The 12,098-nt window shown below is 35.2% G+C and overlaps 1 protein-coding gene across 1 annotated transcript in view; it reads right to left on the minus strand.

The window, feature by feature from the left end:
* Positions 1-1,453: 1,453 nt before the first annotated feature.
* Positions 1,454-12,098, minus strand: part of LOC306885125 (ribosome biogenesis protein bop1) — an 89,246-nt gene continuing 78,601 nt past the window's right edge. The window contains exons 11-16 of the mRNA XM_079441471.1: positions 10,927-11,059; positions 9,219-9,399; positions 8,436-8,727; positions 6,500-6,584; positions 6,209-6,316; positions 1,454-2,277 (exon numbers count right to left, since the gene is read on the minus strand). Of these exons, the coding sequence (XP_079297597.1) occupies positions 2,124-2,277; positions 6,209-6,316; positions 6,500-6,584; positions 8,436-8,727; positions 9,219-9,399; positions 10,927-11,059 (953 nt within the window). The 3' untranslated portion in view covers positions 1,454-2,123. The remainder of the gene's footprint in view (positions 2,278-6,208; positions 6,317-6,499; positions 6,585-8,435; positions 8,728-9,218; positions 9,400-10,926; positions 11,060-12,098) is intronic.

Genomic DNA, 12,098 nt, shown 5'->3' on the forward strand with positions numbered 1-12,098 from the left:
TAAGTTATTTTTAGATAACTGACATCCCCAAAACAGAATGTGCCTGGCTTACTGGACGCTAATCATATAACAGAATAATATCCAGACAGAGGGGCCGCCTTCCAGGACTAGAAGCGCGCGCTGCCCTCCACTGGCTTGGCGCACGTTAACTCTGGCTGAACTGATCGACGGACGAACTCCGCACTGACTGGTCATCTGGTTGGCAATCTGTCAGTGACCATAAAATTAATGTTGATTCAGCACGAAAGAAAAGAATAAGCACTTTCCTGGATAAAAATGTGTGATATGATAAAATACCACAGATTGCGGCTGTCACGTGACTAATGATCTAGCTAGGGACTCTGAAGTCGAACAAATTCTTTGTTTCTCATTATGTATCTTGCATTGTGATTTGGTACATGATCAAAGATTGTGTACGAGGACATAAATAGGGATTGCCATTGAAAAATAGAACAATAGCTTTAAAGACACGAGTCGTTCAAGATTCGATGAACAAGATGAGTCGGTACTGAACCGATACTGTGGTAGATGTATCCGAAATGCTGTTAAACATTATTTACACGTGAGAGAGACAAACAAACATATTCAGAAAAGAGAGTGGAACTTTACGTGATAAAGCAAATAAAGCTGGCTTCAACTAGCTATTTAGCAACATTTTGCTTAAAATGTGCCACATTTAGTCAGTATTTTGAGTCGTGACTATTCTTATTACAACCAGTTTTCTGTCTTTTCTTTTTACATCACCCTTGGAAGGAAGATTTGTTAAGAATTCCCTAAAAACATGTCTAATTAGCCTAAACTGGTCTCTGCTGGCAGCTTTTAGAGGGGGTTTGGGCACCAACTTAAACCTGCCAAGCATCTTTGTTTTCAGTGGTCATTTGTTTTTTTGGTTTGTAAACAATTTAAATCATGAATTATCAAAAAATATGGTTATATAAACCACTTTATACTAAACTTCCAGCAAATATAACTCAATGAAACACACCATCACTGTGATATAAACATTGCACAGTAACACTCCTATTACTGGAGAATGGAGGTATTTCAATGTAAATAATAACACATAAAATATTACAATACTTTTCATGCTTGGTAAGCAATTTTGTGTTGTAATCTGATATAATATTATTTAATCTACACTGGCCTACAAACACTTCAATCCCTGGAAGTGCTGGCAAATAAACAAAGGACTGCAATCTCCACACAGAGAGGCTCACGGCCTTGAGACCGATGTCTGGAGTTGAGCGAAGGACCCGCAGGTGGACGGCCTCCACGAAATATGATCTATAACACACAATGCCGTCTGATCAGCGGCGTCTGGGCCTCTCAGCAGAGGAAACTAAACCAATTCCCAGACCCTCGCTGCATATAATTCAGGAGTCCTGAAAATCACCCTCGCTGACCTGTGGCGAGAAACCAGAAGAGAAAGAGAAAACAAACTCCAAACACTCTTCAAGAAACACCATGTTTAATTAAAAAGTAACTGGTCTCTGAATTACAACTGGTAAAGGTTTCACAACTGAACAGGTAGAGGTAAAAAAAGAAAAAGTGACACGTTGACGCTGGTAGCAGTCGATAGTAGCGCCATTTTTGGATGAAACGCTTCAGAAGGTGGTTTAAGAAAACATGAAGAGGTGTAAGTGAAGGTGAAGGACAGACGTCTGCAGCTTTGTTTCATGTCTTGTTTCCTTTGGCAAGGCCCAACATTGGACATTTGTTTCATTTCAAATTCAGCTTGCTTGTCCAAGGATTAGCGGTTGGGCTTGATTTGCTGTGGGGCACTGACAGCCCAATACGGAAACGGGCCTTTCCGAGCACACACAGTTTTGGGTTTGAAACCAAACCTGTCTCTCTTTTAACGCTGCACTCGAGTCCTGTGGGAATCTACGAGCGGCTGGATGTATTTTCTTCTAACATAGAAAAGGCAAAACATAGCTCAAAACACATATTATAATGACATGTTCAATATCAGATCAGGCGCTTGATTCCTGCCAGCAACATGTCAATGTCCTCAGAGAGCAGCAAGTCTAAAAAACCTCATCGAGTCGTAACTGGCGTGTAATTTCTGGTTGAGAAAGCTTGAGGTCGCGGCTCCCGATGGAGGGCTGTTTTCGTTTTGTTCTCTAGGTGAAAAGACGGACTGTTCCGTCGGCCCCTGAGGAAAACACCCAGGGTTGGGTTGGGTGGAAGGTCACATCGAGGACCCCGAGGCCATGAGTGATGGTGTGACCCTTCAGAACCTTCACCGGAACAATCAGAGGATTCTGCAGCAAGTCACTGTAGGATTAACACACAGATATATTAGAAAGGTTAGTGTTATACACAACTGGCTCTGAATAACGATTTTCATGAAGTCTGGCTCCTATAACAGCTCTTAAATGCCTGAATTCTTTTCTGCCAATAGATGTTTCTTCAACTACAGGCACTTTTATGACACACAAGTTGATTTTTATTAAACCTAACAGATTCAAACTTTTTTTTGTTAAATGAAGGTCATATTAAAACCATCTTTGGAACATTTTACCATGCCTTCGTTTATTTGAGCTTCCTTTAAAATACATTTTAGGTTTTTAAATTTTGAAATATAAAATTACATTTTTTACTATAATTTTTTTAAATGTCTTATTGTAAAAAAAAAAAAAAAAAAAAAAAAAAAAAAAAAATTATGAATAAATTTTTGTATGTTTTCAGTATTAAATGTTAATGTCAATTAATAAAACCCAAATCTGTACATTTTTTAAAAATTTAAATAAATTAACATTATTGTGCAGTTAATTTTTTAAATAATTATCACATGTATAAAATTTGAATACTGAATAAATGTTATAATAAATGTCTCATGCACAGACTTAATTATTAAATCATGATTTTTTTTTTACATAAAATATCTTATGCACAAATTTCATTGTTTTTATTTTATTTTTTCTAAATAAATGTATTAAATTATAACATTTTGAACACTATAATAATTTATACAGAGTAAAAAAACTAATATTTGTCAAAATGGTTTGTAAAAAAAGTCATTTTGACTACAAATGTAACCATTTAAACAATTCACAAATCGTTTCTAACAAAAATATATCAAAAGTTAGTATGCTTGCTTATCAAAGATGCATTTCAATTAGAAAAATGGCAAAACTAAATAAAACCATTCAACAAGTCTTCAATATTAAACCTCAAATAAAAAAACGCACAATAAAATGTATAAACTGCTAACAGACCTCACTAATCTAGTCTAACTTACTATATCTACACTATTTTTTTAGCTTAGTCAATTATCCTTTCCCATCCCAACAAAAACAGTTCCTTTTTCTCTACCCAAATTTCGTGGTAAAATCTGTTGGCCATTTCTTCTAACTGTCTGAAGGCCATAAAACAGTGAATTCTGGAAATATGGTTTGCTGTATATGCATCAACAGTTTGACTGGGGAAAGAAAGAAGTGGTAAAATAACATGACATCCTCAGTTTGAGTATAAAGGGATCTATTAAGGCCAGCTGATGAAGGCTTTTCATCCAGATCTCGCTTGCCCTGTACCGTACACGGATCATTAGCTCCGCTCAAAGAGCGTCCCTGACCAAACTGCAGGAATGACAGTCTACCCCTGAAGATACACTGGACACGTGCCCGAGAGAAACAGATGGACAGACAGAGAAGAAAAGACAGACATGAGAGAACTACACAACATTTAGAGAGACAGGCCATGCTCAGAACAGCATATTACACTATTTATGCAGTATGCAAGGTTTCTATATGCACTAAAATGTGTAGTATGCAACCAGATTACACTGCACACAATCTGCAGTTTCCCACAATGTACTTGACTTTACTATTCCAATGTGCTGGTAGCAAATTAAAAGAGTTGCCGGTAGCAACTGACTTCCATAGTATGGAAAAAAAATACTATGGAAGTCAATGGCTACTGGTAACTGTTTGGTTATCAGCATTCTTCAAAATATCTTCTTTTGTGTCCAACAAAACCCCCAAAAAATTATACAGGTTTGGAACAACTTGAAGGTGAGCAAATGCTGACAGATTTTACATGTTTGTGTAAAGAGATTTCAGACACTTTAGATAATAAAAACAAACCTTTAATTCAAAGATTATGACTGGATGCAACTCACTGAATTAAACATGAGATTTCAAATATTTATATTATTATATTATATATTATTAAGATTTATTTAAAGTGGTTGTCAGCAGTCACAAATATTACATTTGTATTTATTATTGCATATAACTAATATATTTATTTATATTTGTATATTTAAACTATCCAGCAATACACATAGATATGACATTTTTTATTTTTTTCGCTGCACACTGCAAAAACTGTAATATCTTAATTTATTATATATTTAATTATTAAAATGTATATATTTAAATTATCCAGCATTACACAAACTATGTTTTTAATATTATCACTGCATACTGCAAAATGTTATTATATTTATTTCATTCGTTTATTTTATTATTAACATTTATAGATTTAAACTAGTCAGCACCATATATTTATTTATTTACTTATTCATATATTATTTTAAATTAGTGGGCAGTGCACAAACTGTACAATATGCACTACATTAGTATTTAACAGCTCAAAATTATATCAAGTTCAAAATGAAATACTACCATACTAAAGACAGCACAGCATAGCATATACTGTATACTGCTTATTTTTTATTTATTTATTTTATTCTGCTTTCCTGTCACATGACCTCAAATCGGAGTTTTGGCAGTCCACTGAAACAGAGTCGAGAAAGACGTTATAAATTACATCTAATTAGTGCTGTCAAACGATTAATCACGATTAATCGCATCCAAAATAAAAGTTTTTGAATACATAATGTGTGTGTGTGTGCTGTGTGTATTTATTATGTATGTATGTATGTTAGGGCTGTATACCTTGGAGAACCTGGCGATACGATACATACCTCGATACACAGGTCACGATTCGATACGTACCTCGATACAGAGCTGTCTCGATACGATTTGATACAATGTGACACGATTCGATACGATTCAATAAAAATACATGGGCCAGAGCCAATTAGTTAATGCTGAACACATTTACTCAAACAGAACTCTGCATTTTTCTTCAATTTATTGAAGACAAAAGTGCATTATAACAAAGTGCATTTTGCTTAAATATTTGCAACTTTAAGTGCTCTGATTAATTGTACACAAATTGTATTAATCTGGAAATTACCACAAGTCAACATTTAACTTTCCAAGGGTACAGTCTGAGCTCTCACAAGCACAAAATCTTCTTCTTATTATTCTTAACTTCTTATTAAATCTTCTTATAATTCTTTTTTGTGACACTACTGCCATAACATATTTCACTATGAAATCACTTAAATGCTACATCTTGCTTTAACATTTTCCATGAGTTTTTTTGAAACTCGCGGGCGCCGCTGCGCCCCCTAATGGCTGGGCGGAGTATCGATACTAAGGGCTAGAATATCGATACTGTATCTTTTTTTATTATATCGATATGTATCTAAGAATCGATATTTTGAGCACACCCCTAATGTATGTCTGTATGTATGTATGTATGTATGTATGTATATATATATATATATATATATATATATATATATATATATATATATATATATAAATAAATAAATACACACACATGCATGTATACATTTCAGAAATATGTTATGTTCATATATTAAATATATTTATATATAATAGAAATGATATGAATCTAAATATATACATGTAAACATTTTCAAAATATATGTTGTAAGTGTGTGTATATATATATATATATATATATATATATATATATATATATATATATATACACACACATAATAAATATGCATTGTACCCACGCATATATTATGTAAACAAAAACTTTTATTTTGGATGCGATTAATCGTTGGACACCACTACATCTACTACTACTTCTAGTTCATTTGTTACACTGGAAATGGAAAGTTGAGCACATTGCATTGTGGGAAACAGTATTCCATGAAACATACTCTACTGTATACTGCAAATGCTAACCCAGATATAATATCCATATGCTTACGGCATATATAATGCACAGAAGGCTTAATATTTCCTGCTAGTATGCTAAAACACAGTCAAAGAATGGAGAGGGATTAGAAAATCAAAGAAGAGAGAACCCAGCAGACTAAATGACAGTGGGGAAAAGTAAAACACAACCCGGACAGGAAGACGATCAGACTCACTTGTAGACCATCCCGTGACAGACGATGACACTGCCGTCATCAGAGCCGGACACGAACAACGGGTAGTGCCTGTGGTAGGCCACGCTCCTCAGAGCCTTCTTATGATGTCTGTATGGACAGAGACACAAGACAGACCCGTCAGCATCCCGACAGCAGAGGGACGTTACACAGAACCGCTCCAAGTCCCAGAAGGAGACATTCATTTATTTGACAAGCCCAGCATTACCAACAATTTCCCTCAAGTCTGCCCCAGACGGCCCAAATTATAAAAACCTGCTTGTGCTGACTCACCGGAGAACTTTGTATGGTTTGGTGGACAGGTCCAGATCGAACCAGGCCAGACGACAGTCGTAGCTACCGCATATCACATTGTCGCCTGTGGAAAAGGGTAAAATAAGGGAAACAAACACTCACTTTTATATAACATACCGTAACAGGCTGAAGAATGCTGCCAGTTTTCATTTCAAAGGTTACTGTAAGAGGTTAACGTCCATAATCGTTTACCCAAAAATGAATTTCTTCTCATTTATTCATCTCATTCCTAACCAATGACTTACTTCTTCACACAAAGTATTTTTTAAAAATCTCCAAGCTGATATTTTCCATTCATTCAAAGCCTATTCTGGACATCTGAAGCTCCCAAAAGGACAAAAGAGCACCATTAAAGTAATCCATATGATTTGAGTCATCTGAAGTCATACAACAGACCAACGTTTAAATCACCTTTCATTCAAAATCTTTTTCTCTGCTGTAGCTCTCAAATCTCATTTGGACATGATAATAGAAACATCATTTGCTTAGGAGACACACCAATTGTGTTTAACGTCAAGTCTAAATCTGCTTATTTTTATGTAAATTTTGAGCCAAATGCTGTATGTAAGCATCAAGTTTCAAATAAAATGTCCAAAATGCAAGCCTGATGTAAGCAGAAGTACAAAAACTAAGATGGTAACAGTTACAGGTTAAATTCTTAATCAATAAAAACTCATGTTACACAGACATACGACATCTGCTACTAACAAACCCGTTCGCCAAAAGAATGACATTTTATTTAACAAGAGCCACAGAGGCTTTTTCAGAGACTAGAACTTGTACTACAACTTACATGTATTTTTTATGCCAATTAGGGTGGTTTATTGTTATATAGTTTATTGTTTAATAAACTATTAAAAATTATTTCTGTAGATTAAAATTAAGATGAAATTAAAAATTAAAATCTTGTCTTGGCAACAAATTGAAATAAAATACGTTTAAGCACTAAAATCACTTAAAATAAAGCTAAATAGATATATATATAAAACTAGTAAAAATGACAAAAGGACAAAATTATATTACTAAATCTTGAGCTATAATTAAAATGAAAAATTAAAAAAAGCCAATTCAAAATAACGAATAGCATAATAGTATATAAATAATACTAAAATAACACTCGTGCCAATTTTGATTTACATAATTTTTTTTCTTTTAAGCTCACGATGCAAATGCTATGTTATTTAGAAATAGTTTTTGCGATATCACTTTTTTGCATAAATTAAATGTACAATTTGGATGGAAGCATCTAACAACAATAAATCGAATAAATTTTAAACTATATTTCACGCAAAAAAAAAAAAAAAAAGAAGAGATTTGAGAGCTACGGCCTGAATTTCTGTTTGTTCCTTAAACCAAACTATAACATGCTTCAGATGACTTCTTGAAAGACAATCAAAATATAGTAGTCAACATTTGAAGTGGATCAAAAAAGTTAATCAAAGTTGTCCTAAGACAAGAACGTATTTTGGTTTTAGGACAACTTTGATGAAAGGTTTTGATCCACTTCAAATGTTGACTAGTGTATGATGAACTATATAAGAATGACCACGAAAAAGATACAAATGCTAAATAACTGCTTTTCAAACAGCCTTTAGTTAATTGATCATTTCAGAATATTTAAGTTTTAATATTTAATGTAAAATTCAAGAATTTGCATAGGGAAATTTCTTTGCCACAGTACATTCAGACATAATTTCCATTGAAACGACTTGATTTCACTCACTAAATTTTGTCGAGCAACAGTAAATGTGATTGCACTTTTGCCCTGCGTTTTTAATTTGACAGCCTTAATATGCTTTCGTTGCGTTGGAAATTCATAGGAGATTCTCCAAAACATCTCCTTTTTTTTTAAAAGAAAGTAAATAAGTTTTGAATGAAATCATGGTGACCCTTTCAGAAACGTCCTGTTACATACCTCCTGGATGGACGGCCATGCTTGAAATCCATTTGCAGTTGGCCATCAGTTTCTTGGTGAGCTCCTGTTTGATGAGGTTGTACACTCGCACATAGCGCTGTGTGGCCACGAAGAAATACGGCCTGATGGGGTGGAAGGACACACACTGCACCAGACCCTTGTTCTTGCGGAAGGGGTTCTGCGTCCTGCGTTTGCTCACCTGGTGGATGGCCACCTGGAGGCTGCTGCCATTGTCGGGCATCACACACGCCATGTAGTCGCCTTTCCCGTGCCACGTCACCTGCCTCACGGCCTTCAGAGAGAGAGAGAAGAGAGAGAAAGCGGGTGGCTGGAGGTCAGAGGTCAAAGTCATTCTGCGGTCAATCCACAGACGATTAATCCAATTATAACCTCAAAGACAAGCTGGGACTAAATTTACTGCCGTTATTAACGCCAGCTTGGCCTCTGCCAGTCTGCCAACGCGTGTCGCTGCTTTGCTTTTTCCAGTAGTTTTAATTGGACACTAGAGGCGTCTTAAATTTCTTTCCATTTGAGGAAAAAGACGACCACAGGCTTGTGGATTCTGCCAATAGTTAAAAGCCTCTGGCTGCGGCTCACGTGAGAGACGGACGGAGGCTCTCAGAGGGGATGAGAGAAGGAAAGAAAGACTTTTCATTTCTATTGTTAACTGGAAAATATCGAATTGAACAGAGGAGAAATGTGACCTGCTAATGATTATTGTGATGCCGTTCTTATGAATATATAATCAGACCGTTGTGGTGTGTTTGTATGTGTTTTGATTACCTTAGGGTGTTTGAGGATGAGGCGGTGACCCTGCTCGTGACCTTCGCCCTCGGCGACGGCCCACTGAACAAGCTGATCCTTCACTTCCTCTGGCTCCTCATAGGAAGAGATCAGCTGATCCGTAGCGGTGCAAACCAGTCGGTCGCCCAGACCAGGGTTCAACAGGACAACAGTATCGTCACTGCACACAATCATCATGTTAATTATCATCCATCTCTCCAGATAAAACAAGCTATTTATCCAACCATCCATCTAAGTCCATGTATCTAACCTACCTATTTACCCATATTTAACCATCCATCCTCTACCTCTCTAACCAACCAACCATCCATTCATTCATCCATTATACATTCATCTATCCATCTGTCTGTCTATCTGTCCATCCATCCATCCATCATCCATCCAACTGACCTACCTACCTAGCGTGCCTACCTAGCTAACTACAGTAGTCAACATTTGAAGTGGATCAAAAAAAGTTCAAAGTTGTCCTAAGTACGCATTTTGGTTTTAGGTTTTAGGACAACTTTGATGAAAGATTCTGATCCACTTTAAATGTTGACTAGTGTATTTAACATCTATTGAACTATACAAACAAGCTTAAAATGTAAAAAGCACCCATCCACCCATAACTATTTAGCCACATAAGCCAATATCTAACATAAGAATAGCTGCATTTCCATTACTTTTCAGATTGGACAAACTGAAATTGCGAATTGAACCAATGGAAAAACGCAAATTTAGCAAAATCTCCCATATAAATCACAAAAAAGTTTGTTTTCAGGTTTTTCAAGCAATATGAAAAAGGAATATTTTGGAAAACTCCAATGAAAACCACTTTTTTTGTGCAATTATAGGTCACCTGGCATACGAAAAAGTCACATGATCATTCTTTAATATACTAGAACCTCCAAGACAGACTTCATACGTGGCCGCTCTATAGTGTAAGGGGCTTTCCTTCCCATTACCGCTCCTACATGGCCACCGGAGCTGATCGGAGCCCGGAAGCGGCTCTCAATGCTGTTTCGCTAAAGATACACACCTACGTCTCATTCAATTAAAAATAATTGCTGGTGTAGTGGCTGCAATATACGAAAACCTACCAACATCAGTCAGGATGACTTATTGCCAGAGGAAAACATTACGTTTGAGTTGCATAACATTGGTTAATGGAAACGCAGTAATTTCAAATATTTTTACTCGACATTTATAAAACATCACAAAGGTTTTGCAAAAATCTGTAATGAAAATGCAGCTAATGTTTATCTATTCATTCTAGCTATTTATCTAACCTATTTACCAGACAACATTTGAACTATTTAAACCAACCAATATCAGAATTTTTAAATCTGCACATCCATACTGATTTATTTAACCTACCTTCCTTACCATCTAGCTAACTAACAAATGAAAAAAGCTGGCTTTTTAATTACAAATACTCTTTAAATTCCTTGGAACATTTAAGAAAAGTTCTTGAAAACGTTACTCAAATTCCAAAATGAACATTTGTCATTCCCATAATTGGTCTTTCTTGAGGCTTACTAAAATAAATCGAATTAAACAGACTGCAGCTCTACACCCATTAAAAATAAATCCTGTAAATCATCTGCTGTCAAATAATGTTACATACTGAATGTTACAAAACAAACAGACGAATGTTAAATTAAAATTCAGATGCAGATTATATGAGAAAAAAAGAGGCGGGTCTTACTAGCTGACAGCGACCAGACAGATGGATGGATTGGGATTCCAGGCCACACCCTTCACCGCTCCGCCCACCTCCACAGTCTTAAGGCATCGTGCTGTACTGACCTCCCAGAAACGCACCGTACAGTCATCAGAGCCTGAGGTCAAAGGGTCAAAACAAAAACTTTTACTTAAGTGAATTCATTAGAGAATTTACATAAACTACTGTGTTTCAGAATGACTTAATGAAATGGGTTATGGGTAAATGTGTTTAAAATGGTTGTGCAAATGTGCTCAGGGTTGTGTCTCAGCGTCTGAACAGCTGAGAAGACACAGACGCTCGGGTCTCTCGCACAAGTAAAGTATATTGTCAGCTCGACGGCACTTCCTCTCTCAGCAGCACACATGGAGGATAACTCATCCTCATGCTACACAACCACTGTGACACACACAGCAGCACTTTGGCACGAGTGCACTATAATAATACTAAGATTACTGAAGGTGTCAGACAAAGAGAAGCGGGGTGTTTAAAGTTTGTGTGCTACTGCTGTTAGACGGTCATTATTCAAAATGAGAGCCATTTATGTCCCACATATACATACAGCATAAAAATTACTAATAATGAATAGAATAGATGACTAGATGAATAGAATTTTTAAACAAAAAGATCAATCAATTTCTATTCCCTTTTTTAAAAGTAAATATCAATTTCAAACACATACCCACACATATACATACATATATATATATATATATATAAATAATGTATGTGTATACTGTGTATATTTATTATTTATAAACAAATACAAACATGCATGTATATATTTAAGAAAAATATGTTATGTTTATATATTAAATATATTTATATATAATATAGAATATAAGAATATAATACACACACGTAAATATTTTCAAAATATATACTGTATGTGTGTATACATAAATATACACAGCACACACACATATTTTGTAAACAAAACTTATTTTGGATGCGATTAAGCTAAACTCTCGTTTTTAAACATATCAACTTTAACATAATTTTGTACAGTAAATAACTTATAACTGAAAGGCAGAAATATCAACCTTAAATTTTCTAGTTTCCCCAACCTAAAGCACAATGTCAAATTAAATTAAACTATTACACCATATCTTCACCCTTTAAAAGCAATTTTATAAGGTTAAAATTTAATTTTTCAT

Source organism: Barbus barbus (assembly GCF_936440315.1).
Source record: "Barbus barbus genome assembly, chromosome: 19".
Lineage (NCBI taxonomy): Eukaryota > Metazoa > Chordata > Actinopteri > Cypriniformes > Cyprinidae > Barbus > Barbus barbus.